Here is a 17,132-nt window from a genome sequence, read left to right as displayed (position 1 = left end):
TTTGGACACGCAGTTATTAAAAAATTGGAGTAGGGTGGGTAAAAATGTTGAAAATTTAATTTTCAAATCCGAATATCTCCTAAAAATGTTGAAAATTTAATTTTCAAATCCGAATATCTCCTAAGTTATAAGAGATAATTGATAATTTTTGAAGTTCTCGAAATCGTGACACAGGCGAAGAAATATGAACGTTATAAAACTTAAACTCGACAACACTTCTTCTTGACGCATGTCAAATTTTATTCAAATCGGACTAAGGTTTTAGAAGTTACAGATTTATTTCTGTCTTTTTTTCTATACCACTGTGCGACAATAATATTTTTATAGTTTTTCTTCATGGTTTTTCATTCGTATTTTTCTAATTTTCTTTTTGTTATTTCTGCTTTTAGACGTAACAATACACAACTGACTACTCTTCCTAATGATTCTACCTTGTAGAATTATTGTATCATGGTTTTATAATTTAAAATTTTTAGATCATTTTTACCCAGTACAGGTCATAAAAAATGAATGTTTGAGACTATAACTATAAATTTTGGTGATATTTTTATAAGATTTATTTTCAAAATTTAAAAAATTGGGTGATGAAATAATATTCAACTTAAGTGTAAGTGTAATTTACAAATAGAAAGTCACTTCTTTAATTTCTAAAATTTGTACTAAATATTTACATATTTATTATAAATACTGTCATTATCATGCTAATATTGTTTGACTTAAATTAAATTCATAGATACTCCAACTATTGAAAATGCACTTGACAATTCTAATTGGAAATTATTTTTCTCCCTACCAAATATTCTATTGTACGAGTACATTTTAACAATTTCAAACACTGATATACAATCAATATAAATACTTAGTAGTACATGCGTTTTGTATTTTTGTTTGTATAACAATTCACTTGGTAATATTACATACAACATTTCTTTAAATAAAGTGTCAAATTTTATTTCAAGATAAGAGAACCATTTTTCCCAAAAGATAATCTTTTTAATAATCGATAAACTTATATTTACGACTTTGACTTCGTCATAGAGTTTTCTTTAGGATGAATAACGAACTAAACTCGACATTCGATTTTCAAATAGTCATAATAAAATTCAAAAACACAACAAACAACCACTTGATAATTATCAGTCGAGCATGTTAAAATCTTATACACACATATGTAGATACAAAAACTCACTCACTTACACATGTCCGTGGAACGGACTAGAATCTGACACTTGGAATCATATCGCTTAGAAGAAAGAACACTTTACATAAACAATTGTTGAGTGATATTCTCTTTAATGAGACATATGTCTAAATGTAGAGACTAGCAGAGAGTAAAGTGTTATTGGTGTTTGAAAATGCATTATCAGTAAAGATGTCAGTGATGGGATTTGAGAACTATGTATTGTCAGAAAAGGTACAAATAGTTATTAACAAATTAATTATAATGTTTAGGAAAGTTTTAAATAGAATTTAATAAAACCAAACGGCTATATGCACAAATCGGGTCAATATGACTGCAAAGAATTGAAATCACATTGGTGTCGAGTTGTCGTTTTTGATTTCAAAAAATTCCAACACCGTCAGGTTTTAATCATAGAGTATTATACATAGAAACGAGACACCATTTTGTCAAACAAAAATAACACAAATCGTATGACTCATACAACAACAAAATACATTGTCTAACCTCCATTTTCTCAATATCTGGTTATCGTTTTTCGTAACGATAAACCTCCAATTAACATTTTTTTTGTATGAAACTGTCAGTTTATCGTCACGTTAAAAAATAACCAGAGATTGAGAAAATTGTGGTAAGATGTATTTTTTTGTTGTGAGAGTTATGTTTTTGATAATGATATCTCGTCTCTATGTTAATGTTAACCCATCGCCTATTTCTCTTAGGCCTGTTTTCTCAATGTATCGACAAACTGCATGTTACTAAATGTCGACATAAATTTATTAGGCCGATAAACTGTCCGTTAACAATTTTTGTTTTCTCAATATACCAACAAAAAACATTATTTTCAGATGACAATAAATACCTCTCAAAATAGATGTGAAAGTTGGGAACCCTGCCTTCAAGTAACAACATGTTTACATAAATCAGCTGTTTAATGTGCCCATCGACAGCCGGGATCTTTAGAAAAATTCATTATCCTACATGTCTGCCAGGTAGTTAGGCCTGGCATGATAAACTCTTTCAGTATTCACTTGGAACTCATGTTCTTCGAGTTCATCCTCCATCAAATTAATGATAATTCCTCTATTAAACTTTTTTTTTATAAAATATTTTTAATTTTGTTTACAAAAACACAAACACATAAAAACTATGAACAGCAGTCAGCTGATTGAATTTATCTGTACGATAAATAAATAATTGGCAGATGAGGTCGGGTTAGCTTTGCGATAGAATAGAAGCAAATGAGACATTGAGAAAACCAAATTTCTTTAATCTGCAGTTTTTCGTTGGGAAAAAAGATAATCACCTAATGAGAAAACGGCCCTTAGTGTACGAAATGTAAGACAGTGTCGTTAATGTCCATTTCATTCCATTCGGGCCACTAGAAATTGGAACTTGAAGAACTAGGGACCAATAATATCGCTGGACAAATATCCGCACCAAACAGTAACTTTTACTAGACGCATTGCCATCTGGTGAACCTCGTGTGTCTTGTCAATTTTTGCTTGTATTTGGCAATTTTGCTTGTTGCCATAGACATTCATCAAAAAATGCACATCTTCACTAAAGATGATTTTTCGGTCAAAATTGGGGTCATCTTCCAAATACTCCAATTATTAAACCAAGCCACGATGGCAAATTCCCAAAGATGAATTCTGCATAACTTTAACCTGAAGTTCCTTTGATGTATTGTTATTGGCTGATTGATTATCTAGCCAATCGTCTCGATTATAGCCATCAAACTTTGGAAAGCGACATTGAACACTAATTTTTATAATAAAGTTTTATCATTTGGACGTGTAGATGGGCATGGTGATTTGGCTTCTGTGACTGAATAATAGACATGATGTGTCTAAGTTTATCGTGGGCACCAGCCGCATAGGCCTAGACCACACGGGCGACTTAACACCGGATAGAAACAATGCTTCTATCACCGCCATTGAATGCCTTGCAAAGAACACTCAATTGGCGAATTCTTGTACAAAGATTGTACAGATCAATGCACAAACCCCTTGCTCGAGAGCTCGGGCAATCTAATCCCTGCCATCCATAGCTATCTAATCAACTAACAAGCCCAGGACAATTATCAGAGCTGCAACATCCGGCCTGGTAAACCAGTCCAATGTATGGTCTCTGACTTCAAAGGTTCTCGGCCGATAAAAGTCAGATTGTGCTTACTATAACACATACTTCAGACCTCGACCGAGAACCAAGCCCAACGACCAGTACATCACGATTCATTTCCTGAGCACAACGCTAGTTGTTATCTGCTACTTTCAATGTCTCTGTTGTACTCAGCAACAGCACTTAGAAGACGCATTTGGTGTTCCGAAGTCTGCCACTAGCTCAAACATTAGTACTTTAACCAACTATCTTCTTCCCGCGATTTTGGGTTTAAACCACAGCTACTACGACATCACCCGAAGTGACCAACACCAATGATCCTACAGGACCGAAGTCCTGGGTCCATAGGATCCCCGTGGTACTAGATAAGACTCTAGTCAGCTGCGATCTGATCATCTGTTATTCTTCCATATTTCCTATTGTTTTAGAATATAATTTTAGTACTCAGAGGGTAAAAAAAGTACTATTTGAATATAGAATAAAAATATTATTCTACTTTCTGACTTTCACTTGTGTAAGACATTTTAATAATATTTGACGCTTTTAATTACATACTTAACATTTTTCTTACAATTTAAAAAAAACATACATACTGAACAAAAATGCTACAAATTATCTGATCTAGATGTTTATTTTTATAAAAAACGAAATAGTACCATGCTGAATAAGTACATTTGTAGCCCCAGTAACGTCACCATCATTATGTATCTCACTCGTATGTGCGAGCAAATGTATCTGATACCTTGTTTACTCTATTCTTTTGTTTAGGTTTTTAGTTTAAAATACTCTTGCATACTTATTGGAATTAATTTCGAAAATCGAACTTGTGTTTTTTTTTGTGTTGTATTCATTTTAAAGAATGACATTTTACTTCTTCTTTGCGTCGAATCTATTTGAAACGTGCTCTCTGGCTTAAAAGTGTAAAAAGATCATGAAATCAGCAGTAGCTGTTTACACTCTAAATACGACTGACGGGAATTAGCAACCAAAAAGATCCCTTAAAACTTACGGATTAAATCGTATTGATTTCAATTTAAAAACAAAAGAAAATAATCAAAAAACGATTGTTATCGTACAAAAAAAATAAAAAATAAAACAAACAAACAAAAACCAATACAAAATATTGTATATTTTAAGAAATTGCAATCTGATAGAAAATTTTAATTTTAAATTCAAAGTGAAACATAAATCCCGGTTTTTATCACAACAAATTCCACATAGAAAAACTAAAATAGCAAATGAAAAGGTGTTGAAGTGAGTGCGTAAGTGATAAAGTGAGTGATTGATTTCTTATAAATTTATGCAATAACTATTATACAACCAGAAATTGTAACAAAATATTGCAAATTTACATACAAAATACACACACAGACAAGGGTAAATTATTTAAATTAAAAGAAAATAAAAAAGAAAATAAATACTAAAACCAAAACTTTATTAAAGTTCTTTATGTAGAGTGAGTTAGCTATGCAAGTGTTTGCAGCATTTTAAGCTTAAGTCAGCAGTTTTTGATTTTTAAGTTATTTGGCTGGCTGACTGACTGCAATCGATTTTACAGAAAACGTGATTTTTAAGCAAAAAACTGCTGGCAAATAAAAATTGTAAAATTCGTAATAATAAAATAATATTTAAAACAAAGTAATCACTTTTGTATTTAATGCGAACGTACATATGAACATGTAATTTAATTTTTAATGAAAATTCATATAATCTTCATATACTACAATTACTTACATATGTATGTATTTTGAATACAATAAATAATCATTATAATATTAATAACATAACAACTTAAATCTGTTTCTTTTTTTTTATTAAAATTCATTATCATTTTTTTCTATCTAATTTTAATTTTATTTTGATTTTCAGTTCAATTGATGATGAAATTGATGGCAATTGTATTGTGAGAGCCCGTGGTCTACCTTGGCAAAGCAGTGATCAGGATATAGCTAAATTCTTTCGTGGTCTCAACGTCGCCAAGTAAGTAAACATAAAATGCAAATATTTATTTCGTTATTTTCTTTAATATATTCAATCTTATTTGTATGTAAAATGATTTCTTTCCTTTCGATTGCTAACTATTTTGCATTCAAAATTAGTTTATGTCTATTGCCTATTTGAAATATATTTGTTCCATCTATCTATCTAGATTTTTATAAATACTTGACGTATTTCTCTTAAATCTATAGCTGAAAAACTGTCAGTATTTATAAAAAAAGGCTTTGAATTGGTGGAATTTATTAAATAAATTTACATTAAAAAAATCGAAATAAAATAGGCTAGAGTGGGTATCACTGTTAAAGTGATTTTACAAGATCATGTTAGTTAAATTATTAATGATTCAAATATCAAATTACAATTAGAATATTTAATGGAAATTTTCAAAAAATAATTTTTTTTAAAACCAAAACTCTTTAAAAAACTCATCCGTCAAAAATTTAATAATGACTTGCAATTTGTGAATAATAACACAGTGATACAAAATCGAACTTTCCGAAACGGAATGGGATGAAACCAAAAGCAAATGAAAGTTGACGTTTTCCATAATAAAACCCTCAAGGTTTTTTTTTAGTTCAGAGCTAGATTTTTTTGAAATTTGACATACGCAAAGAGGAAGTGTTGTCGACTTAAAGTTTTGAATTAGGGCCACATGGGCCCACCAAGGGCGCTGTCAGGGGTTCAGGTATTTTAATATTTAATACGATACTATTTCTTGGTTTGCCTTCTAATTTAAAAAGAAAATACATATATATTTCCTCCGATTAGTCAACCAGGATCAAAAAATAAAATGTTGATAATCATCGTGTTTTATTGAAGGTATTTCGATATAATTTGGTACATGTAATTTTTTCGGCCCAAGGACGAAGCCTATTGAAACTGGCTGAAATTGATCCATTATTTCACATAGCCCCCATACAAATGTCCTCCCGAAATTGGACTTTTCGGTCATAAATGTTACTTAGTGTAGAGACCTACAGTAATACACTTTTAAAATAAATTAATCGCTTTTAAATATTCGGTTCCATTTCGCAGATTTTTACATTTCACTACTGTCAGCTAAAGTTGACTTCTATTTTGCGTACGTTCGTTACCACATGTTTATAACTATAATTATGAAAACTTAAAGTCCATGGAATCCATCCTTTGCACTAAACATAGAGCTACCAAAATGATATCGAATCGCAAAAAAAATGTTAGGGAAAGATTTTTTTCTTTATTCTTTGGACATCAAAAGCGTATGAACGTACGTTCGTGACCCAGAGAAATGTCCATATATAGAACTTCCCCTTCGAGCATTACAAAAAACCAATTAACTCTTATAGCTTAGAAGATATTCGCATTTGAAAATTAAATTTTCAACATTTTTACCCACCCTACTCTAGTTTTTTGATAGTAACGGGTCCAAATATTTCCCAATTTTCACAATTTTTATTTTATTTAACTAAAAGCAAATGTGTTCAAATAAAAAAAGAATTGTTTAAAAATCATTACTCAGTCCAAAGTTATATGCATTTGAATTTAAAAAAATTAAAAAATGTTGTTTTACGCTAGTTTTTTGGGAAAAAAGGTAATTTTTATCTTTTTAAGTTATCTAAACAATTTCTTAGATGATATATACAAAATTTATACTTTTTGAAGAGCTAACTTTACATCAAATATCTTAAATGAAAAAAAAATTGAAAATTGTTGATACCGAGGGGACCAGGTTTCCAAATCCAAATTTCGCCTATTTTTTATTTCAGGTTAAAATTTTGTGCGAAAGTTCACAAATCGCATAGGCGATATTAAAATATAGTTACACATTTTAGATGACCCAATATGTTGTTAATTATTTTGTAAAAGATTTTCGATCACCCCTCCCCTACTATGGATAATAAACTAATAAATCCCATTTTTAGGATTTTTCAACACTTTTTTGGTAATTGCGGGATTCCTGAACACATATAACTTTGAACACATATAACTTAGCTTTTGTATCAGATTGTTAATATTCCCCAGATTTCTAGATTCTTTAATTTTGCTAAGTCTTTCTAAATTGGGTAATATTGTAAATTAGTTTTCTTTTATAGAATCAGATAAAATTGAGTCCATATAGCCCACTTACCATATTTTACAGCTCAAGTCCTTGACATTCTCACACTAGAAAATAAATGTTCAATGAATTTGATTCATGATTTGTTTTGAGTTTGCATTGCACACCATTTATTTGTTTGTAATTCTTTCAATACTTAATGTAGTTACGTTTATACATACATATGTATATATAAGTAATCAACTGATAAACACTCATTACTTTAATATTTTTCTGTTTTTATAATTTGATTTGATGCTGAATCACTCATCACTCATCTCTCGTTCTCTTGTCAGTGATCTCTATTACGATTTGAGCTATAGTGCACACTGTAGGTCAAACACGCACTGATAACAAATCTCTAAAGGTTTACAACATTCTGCTCATTTTCTTAACTTAAAACTTTCATCATTTTGATTTTTAATACAACAAATAAGTGAGTGTAATTTTGTTTGTTAAATATTTTTATATAAAACGTATTTGTGTTTAATTTGTCAATTATTTAATAAAAAATTAGATTCAGGAAAATAAAAAATACGGATTCGGAATGGACAATTTTACAAATTAATTCCAGCCCATGAATATGCGGCTGATACTGAAATCTCTTGTGTCAAATTGTTTTCTGATCTTTACTTAATTGTTATAAGGCAATTCTTTTGACGTTTGTTTATTATTTAAATAACTAAATAATTAAATATATTTATTACTAAATATCCCAGTAAAAAATGCTAGGATATTTACCTGATTTTACCAATCATTGAACAAAATAATTGTTGAAATACAACTTGAAGTAATTAGTTCAAATTTGGGGGATACACCAATGAATTTAACACGAGGTTGTCGTAAATAAGGGGGAAGTGATCCAAATTGCTGGATTGATAGAAATATTCTACAATATGCTATTTGTATTTTTTTGGTGTACTAGTGAGAAATTAGATCCAAATTATTAGATATGTGAAAAATATAACTAACTAACTAAAATAATAAATAAGTTTAGCTACTTGGTATGCAATGAAATTGTTATTTTAGAACACTTCCTAATTTTTTTGCTGGGATTTAACTAAACAAATGCCAATCATTCTAATAATTACGAGTATATGAATGTAGTTATTTTAAGTGTTTAATCTCTTCTAATCTTTTCTCTGATTACTAATTCCTAATTAAAATTTTTCCATATTTAAAACGTGGTATTTACATAGTTTTAGTAATAATTTTCTTGGAAAGATATTGTAAACTAATAGGTTAAAATATTTAATATTCTGAATTTAATAATAAACTAATAAAATATTGAGTTTATGTTCGCATAACAGTAGTTAGTACTTAGGTTAGGCCGTAGTGGGGGGACACTAAATCGGTCCAAGCCAACTCCGGTCTGTTTCGATATATTGTTCAGTTAAGAATATATGCTAATCTAGTACTCACATCAGCTATCATATATACCCAGTGTCATCTAAGTTATCCCTTATATAATTCCAGTTTTTCCATATCAGGAATCATGTTTCACTTAGAAAAACGATTTTATTTCCATTATCATATAGAAACCAAGATATTTCACATGAAGCTAAAAGCATGTTCTTTTCAGTGGTTTATCAGTGACCAATCAATATTAAGCCTTGACTGCAAAGTTATCTTGTTTAAATCCATTTTAAAACCATTTTGGATATATGGAATTCAATTCAATCTAATACAGAGATATGTTCAAGAAATTCATTTTAAAAATACAAAAAACTACTTCTCACACAGTGCCAAATGCGTAGAACCGATCTAATACACCTCTGAGATTTGACCCATTTGTCCACCAAGACTATTATTAGAGAGCAATTAGCTTTCAATTTAGTTACAAGATAATTAAAAAGATAAAATCTTTTCTAATACTCGCTTCAAACACAACTATGTGTTGACCATATGTTCTTGAAATCATGTAGTGTTTCATTATCCTCAATACCCATATCACAAAGTCCCATGGTATGAGTACTCAGAAAATAAAATTGAAATGTTTTCCGTCCGACTGACAGTTTCCGAAATGTTTATTTAAAGTCAATTCCTTAGGATCTCTCTTTAACACTGGTGGTTCAAAGTCTGTGTCGAATTCCCGGGAATTATTTTCCTTAGTTTAATGTGATGTTTTTTGAACTTGACTTTCTCTAAAAGATGATTAAAGCGCCAAAACAGATACAGAAGATTCATACAATAAAAAAGTTTTAACCTAAATAGACCAATAACAAGTGCATTATTCAAATTATTCCAAAAACTAGTGAATGTTCAGGGCTTTCACAGAATTCTATTCCGATCGAAAGTGGAATTATTTTAGTAAAACGAAAATTTTTGGAATGAAACCTCCATTCGTGGAATTGAATTTTGTTTAATATTATTGGATTTTCTTCAAGTTTTAATTAACATCTTTATCTTATTTTTGATTTAATAAACAAAACATTGTCAATTCAAAATTAGAAAATGAAATATTTATTTTTTGCGAATTAACAGAATTAATTAGAACATAACGAAAGTAGAACAAAATCTAATGAAAATTGACAATTGCTGACAGGTTTGTATATAACAAAAAATAGAAATCGAGTCAGTTTATCTCTTTATATTAAATTTTTGTTAACTTTTTTATTTGCATCCAATTACTTTTTAAAATCAAAAACAATTTTTAGATTTCTAACGAAGTCTACATTCTTAAAATTGAATAATTGAATTCCCGGGATCCCGGAAAATTTCAAAATTAATCCGGATTTACCGGGAAACGAAAAAGTTCGGGAAAAGAAAAACTCTAGTCGTTAATGTATGATCTTATCTCCTCTGTTTATGAAAGATGACTTAACAATTATTAAAATTAACAAATTTATATTTTTATTTTCTTTCTTAATACTTACACATTTATTATTATTTTTTGTTTTTACAGAGGTGGCGTAGCATTGTGTCTTTCACCTTTAGGTCGTCGTAACGGCGAAGCTTTGATACGCTTTATTTCACAAGAACATCGGGACATGGCATTGAAACGACACAAACACCACATCGGCAATCGTTATATAGAAGTTTATCGTGCTACCGGTGATGACTTCCTATCAGTAGCTGGCGGTGCTTCTAACGAAGCCCAGGCATTCCTCTCAAAAGGTGCCCAAGTTATAATACGTATGCGTGGCTTGCCCTACGATTGCACAGCTAAACAAGTGGTAAGTACGAAACTAAACCCCAAACAATCTAGAATTTTCTCTTTTTACTAAGCAAATAATATATTTTCATAATTGTTTACCCCTTCCAGTTGGACTTTTTCACAAATGGCGAAAATCCCTGCAATGTGCTGGATAACACTGAGGGTGTTCTATTTGTAAAGAAACCCGATGGTCGGGCTACTGGCGATGCATTTGTTTTATTTGCTAATGAGGGCGATGCCCCCAAGGCCTTGGCCCGCCATCGAGAATCGATAGGTCAACGTTATATAGAGTTGTTTAGATCGACCACAGCGGAAGTTCAACAGGTTTTGAATCGTTCATTGGATCCCAAGACATATGAACCAAATCATCAGCCACCATTAATTGCTCAATTGCCAACCATGCAGTTGTCTCTATTGCCACAAGTAAAATTATTTACCATATTTTATTAGTGTAATTTTAGCGTTTTAATTGAAATCTAATACATATGTTTTTGTTTTTAATTTTCTAAAATTTTTAGCATCTTATAACTTCGGGTACTACTAAAAATTGTATACGTTTAAGAGGATTGCCCTATGAAGCTCTTGTCGAACACATTTTACATTTCCTAGATGATTTTGCCAAACATATTATATTCCAAGGTGTTCATATGGTCATCAATGCACAGGTAAGTTAGAATAGGACGATAATTAAAATTTTGTTAAGTTACCCGGCCATAGTCTTTAATTACAAATTATAGTCTAATGTTTCCATGACTATTGTCTCAGGCTAATTAATAAATAATTCAATTAATTTATTTATTTGACTATTTAATTTCAGGGTCAACCTAGTGGCGAGGCATTTATACAGATGGATTCCGAGGAATCAGCCCGTTTGTGTGCCCAACGAAAACATCATCAGTTCATGGTGTTTGGTAAGAAATATCGTTATATTGAAGTTTTCCAATGTTCCGGAGACGATATGAATATGGTCCTGAATGGAGGCCTGCAATCACCAGTACCAGCAGCTCATGCACACCCCCATTTGGGGGCTGGCAAACAACCATCACTTTTATCACCGGGTATGTTAGCACAACAACCGCCGGCCAACGCACAAACTATTAGTCCTCATACGCATGCTCACACTCATGCTCATGCCCATGCTTTGCAATCGCCGCCCTCTGTGGCTGCAGCAGTAGCGGCCCTTTCACAGCCACCCCAATTATCTTTGCCGGCCACAGCTCAGTCGGTAGCTGTTGCCGCCGGTGGCATGTCACCATATATGGCAGCAACAGCACCGCCGTCAGCGGTACCACATCCGTCCATGGCTCAAACTGCAGCCGTGGCTGCACAAAATGCAGCTGCAGCTGTGGGAACTTTAACCAGTCACTCCAATCAGTTGCCCGTTCACACAGCCTCAGCCTCAGCTGTGAGCCCTCAAGCCGCCATGACATTTCCCTTTAACCTCTCTTTACCACCTCCCCCTACAGCGGCCACAGCTGCCGCTAACTCGGCTTTGATTGCTCAGCAACAAGCTCAATTTATTGCTCAACACAATTTGATGGCACGCCAACAGGCAGCTGCTGCCGCCTCAGCCGCGGAGCAGCATCAAATGTATACAAATGTTAATCACTTGTTTATGCAGCAGCAAAATGCTGCTGCCGCTGCTGCAGCTATGGGTCAGGCCAGTACCACAAGTGCTGGCCAGCCTCAGTTTCTCTTTATGCCACGCCCCTACTTCCAACCCTTTCCCCTGGGCTATATGCCTGCCCAACAGAGCTATCAATTTGCAGGCCTTATGCCGCAACAAGCTGCCTCCACTACAACCAGTGGCATGCATGCCGCTGCAACAGCAGCTGCTGTCAATGCAGCCAATGTAGCAGCTGTTGCTGCTTTGCCACATTCCATGAAACGTTCTTACGAGAACGCCTTCCAACAGGAAGCCAATGCCGCTGCTAGTGCAGCCAAACGTGTTTTGACCCGTCAACCGGGTAATTTTTATCAATTTTATAATCACGGCATTTAAAAACTGGCTGTGAAGTTTGTTTTAATCTGAATTTAAATCGAATATAAAAATGACTGCATAGCAGTAGTTGCATACTTTATTACAATTTATATACATATAAATATATTTATTACTTTTACAAATTTTAGAGTGAAAAAATCTAAGAAAATAAGCTCCATTACTTTGCTCAAGACATTCCAATTTTATAGTTATAAAATAAAATTAAAGTGCTTCCAAACGGCCTTCCTCCCACAAACAAACCAACCACCCTTTGCCAGCACAAGGGCGGTACGATTGCAATATTTAAAAAAGATATGTACTTTAAAAACATAATAATTTAATTATCAATTCTTCTAATTTACATCATTTTACATTCATACAATAATTGATTGAATTCTTTTATGACTTGAAATTTAAATTCTTTAAACTATTTATCATGGGTTTAACAATTTATTTTTTAATTTTTATTTGTTTATTATTTTTACATTTAACTTAAAATTAAGTTTAATTTTGGAATATAAACATTTTATTTCTTTTATTAAGTTTAATATTTTGAAAAAAAAAGAAAAAATAGTTTTAAGCTTAAAACTTTTTTTTTATAAAAAAAAAACTGAAGCATTTGCACAAATTTATAAATTATACATAAAAAAATACATTACTTTTACTTAAATTAAACAAAAAAGGAATTAAACTTAAACAAAATTATTTCCTTACAAATCAAACAATCTTTGGCAACTTTAAACAAAAGACTATCTCTAAAATATTTAATTGGGTTTTGAGATTTGGTTTAAAAAATTGTAAACTTTAATTCAGCAAAAATAAGAATCTTAAAAAAGACATTAAGAGGCTAACATTAATCAAACACTGTTCAACAAATTCCATAAATCTTAAACAAATAATTCTTTATTATTTCTCTTATACAAGAGAATTCTTAAAACTCTTTTACTAAGTGCAATTTATTTTAAAACAAAATCTAAAATTTATTTTTATATTAATTTTTTAAGTTTACTTTAATTTAATTTAACTATTATTGGTATAATTTGTTTAATGTTTAACCGTGTTTGATTAATGTCTGGTGTTGGCTTTTGCATACAATTTTGCTTTAAAAAAAAGACGTCATAAAATCTAATTTTTATTTAAAATGGTCTGACATATTATATTTATTACATATTTGGGCATTTGCAGTGTGTTTTTTAATTATTATAAATTTTTTTTTTTTTAATTTCGCAAATATTATTACAAAACATAAACTGTGTTTTTCAGGCTTTAAGATTATTGTATAAACTACTTATTTTATTTAAAACAAAATCAAATCGAAATTAATCACTTCTATTTAGTTAATGGTTGGCTCATTTTCAATTTAAATGTTGAAACAACATTTGTTTCTCTTGTCATCTTCAAGTAACTTTCCAAATTCTGAATATACTATTATCTAGTTTTTGAAATAATTGCTCTTTATTGAAAACTTTTCCTAAAACTTTAACAAGTTTTAATTAATTACTTACTGTTCAATTAAATGACAATTTCAGCAAAGAAAAAAATTACAAATTTCATACTTTTGGTTAAAATTTTAAAAGAAAATTTCTGAAGGCAGCTTATAAACTTTTATGATCCATATTAAATTGATCTTTATGATCTTTAATGATCCATATTGACATTTCTTTCTTTAATAACACCCAAACCAAAAGCATGAAATATAAATTTTATTAATAACCTCTTTCACAAAACTTTTAATATGAAATTGTCTTTTAAAATCTATTAATTAATTTGTTTAATACTGCTATAACTTTTTTAATTCTTTTGTTTTTCTAATTTCTTCTTAATGTGTACTTAAATTATTTACTTACATTTTATATTTTTTGTTTTACACAAAAGAAAAATATAAAATTATTTCTCTTTTTTTACATTAAAACATTATTTATAAACAAACATATTTAATCATAGCAGAACAAGCAAGGTACAATTATTAGAAAGTACGTTCTCAATTATACATTCCCTATAACGTCAAACAAAAGAAAATTAGAAAAAAAAAACAAAACGAAATGTCTAAGACAAAAAAAAATAATTAAACAAATTTTTGTGTATTTTCTTTTTTTCCTAAAATATTCAATTCAAATTAATTTTTTTCCAAATAAAACATTGAGAAAACAAAATAAAAAGTGATTAGAGTAAATGCGTTATTTGACGTTGTAGGGGTAAATATTGAAAACTCTCCCTAATAATTGTACCTGGTTGGTTCTACCATGATATTTAATAATATAAAATATTTATAATTGTGCGTGAGAAAAAAAAGGGGAAATGAAAAATTTGTTGGTGTTAGTTGCAAAATCATTATGTTGTATAGATTCAAATTTAATTACTCGTATTTATTTAAGTATTTCTGTAATTTATTATATAAATGTATGTTTTGTTTTTGTCATCACTAATCCATGTACACTAGACAACAATTTCAATATTATTGTTCTATTTCTTTCTCCTCCTAATTTTTTGCTTTTATGTCAAACTTTTGCGCTCTATCTATAATATTGCTGGGTTATCGTCTCATACTAGTGCTCGTATTAAACTATGTGGAATTCATGAAATTTACTTTATTTTTGTTGGGATTTTATATTGAAAAAGGTTTCATGAAATCATGTTTTTTATTTGGAAGTTAGAAAAGTCCTGGTTTAATAATAAATTAACCTGGAAATGTGTTTAACAACCTGGACATTTTCAATATCTGAAAGTAGAGACTAATAATGCGTCCTTTAAAATTCAAATAAATGTATTTGATCCCAAAATGGGTATCAAAAAAAGCTAATATGATTTTCATACAAATTTTTCCTCCTTATTTTACAATCAAGGGGAAAACTTATATCTTTATTAGACTGCTGACCTTCGTAGCTTTTTTTGATATACATTTTGGGATCAAATATCATACATATTTGGTCAATTCACAAGGTCTCCTATCATGTCATAATGTTCTAATATTTCACAATGGTTTAAAAAGGTTGTTATTGCCATTCAAGCAAAAATGTCCTAAAATAATACTACTCTGTATGCTATGTTTATTGTGTTATCGTAACCAACCGAGGATGTGCGCCGAACGCCTAAGAGTCGGTTAAGCCGAGCCGCAGAGTAGTGAAATATTAGGACATTATGACAAGACCTTATGAATTGACCAATTGTATTGTATTAAATCCAACTTATAACAAAAAGGTTAAAATTTAAACAATTTAACCAACCACTCCCACATTTAAAAATATTACAAAAGTGGGCGTGGCTACAATTTAAAAACATTTTAAAAAATTTATCAAAGGTTGAGATATGCGAGTTTTTTTTATAAAAGTACGAAATGCTAAATAAAAACCAGTATTTATAATATAATACGGTTTGTCGTTTTGTTTAAAATCCATATTTACATGTGTTCTTCGGAAATGGTTCTTATATGGGAATTACTTTTTTTCATATTTGTACCTGATATCGATTTTTGTAAGAGATTGATGCGTATTTAAGTGATTTAAAGGAGTAGGCTATAGAGATGAGCGATATTTCCATACCTGTAATTTAATCACTGTGATTTAAAAACCACTGGTAACAACAGTTACTGAATATAGCAAGTAAAAGGTACATTTAAGTCGTTCCTTAATATTTTTCAACATTCACTGGTAACGTTTTTGAAAAATCACTGGAAAAACTGTAGTAACAATTACTTTTGATATCGTTCTTTCACATTTTTCAACATACTGTTAAATGTCGTTCTTTTATATTATTTAACATTCACTGGTAACGTTTTTAAAAATCACTGGTAACAAATGGAGAAAGTAACAGGTACTTTAATGTCGTTCTTTTACGTATTTCAACAAACTGTTAAATGTCGTTCTTTAATATTTTCAACATTGACTGGTAACAACAGTTACTGCATATTTTTAAGCGCATAATTTTATATATCTGCAACACAGTGTATAAAATAAAATTTTAAGTAACATATCAGTTAGTTCTCTTAAAATGTTGTTGCATTTGCTTAATTCTGTTATTTTCCTATGTTTTTTTAACAGACGTTTTTAAATCAGCAAATATTAGTTTTTGGTTAACATAAGAACATATTTAAGAATGAAAATAATACATAATTGTTGTTATTTTGCATAACATAGACAAAACGTGATCACGGTCACTGTTTAAAAGAATAGTGATTTATAAATCACGTTCACTGAGAACGACGTTCTTCAAAAATCACGGGATCGCTCATCTCCAGTGGGCTATATATGGGGGCTATGGTCAAATATGGACCGATTCAAACAAAATTTAATTTTATGATTTGTTTTACATGGAATTAAATCTGTAGCCATTTATGTAACACAGAGACATATTCCGATTCTTGAGACATTGACCGATTCTTATCATTTTCAACAGAGCTTGTCTTTTTACCAGGAGAAAAATGTGTGAAAAGTTTCATGTAATCATTCCTATCGGCAGTAACATGTGAAATTTATGTTCCCATGAAATATCCATTCCCCTCGAATTGAAAATTACTATCGTGATATTCCCATGAACTTTTTATTCACAATAGTTGATTTTATTCGTTAACAAAATTAATTCTAAAAATTGCACAACATTGTGAAATTTTTCAAGTGAACAA

General features: G+C 30.4%; 1 protein-coding gene across 5 annotated transcripts in view; it reads left to right on the top strand.

Moving 5' to 3' along the window:
* fus (fusilli) overlaps nucleotides 1–17,132 on the top strand; it is a 112,265-nt gene that overhangs the window by 85,900 nt on the left and 9,233 nt on the right. For 3 of the 5 annotated variants that reach the window (XM_065513891.1, XM_065513892.1, XM_065513890.1), the window contains exons 7-11: nucleotides 5,174–5,284; nucleotides 10,282–10,552; nucleotides 10,642–10,956; nucleotides 11,052–11,198; nucleotides 11,351–13,351. In XM_065513891.1, coding sequence (XP_065369963.1) covers nucleotides 5,174–5,284; nucleotides 10,282–10,552; nucleotides 10,642–10,956; nucleotides 11,052–11,198; nucleotides 11,351–12,535 — 2,029 coding nt within the window. In that variant the 3' untranslated portion in view covers nucleotides 12,536–13,351. Of the gene's footprint in view, nucleotides 1–5,173; nucleotides 5,285–10,281; nucleotides 10,553–10,641; nucleotides 10,957–11,051; nucleotides 11,199–11,350; nucleotides 13,352–17,132 lie in introns of those variants that run through there. The other 2 variants (XM_065513893.1, XM_065513894.1) reach the window with 1 other exon arrangement.

This window comes from Calliphora vicina, chromosome 5, assembly GCF_958450345.1.
Source record: "Calliphora vicina chromosome 5, idCalVici1.1, whole genome shotgun sequence".
NCBI lineage: Eukaryota > Metazoa > Arthropoda > Insecta > Diptera > Calliphoridae > Calliphora > Calliphora vicina.
The sequence above is the reverse complement of the archived record's forward strand: the minus strand, read 5'-3'. Positions and strand labels throughout refer to the sequence as shown.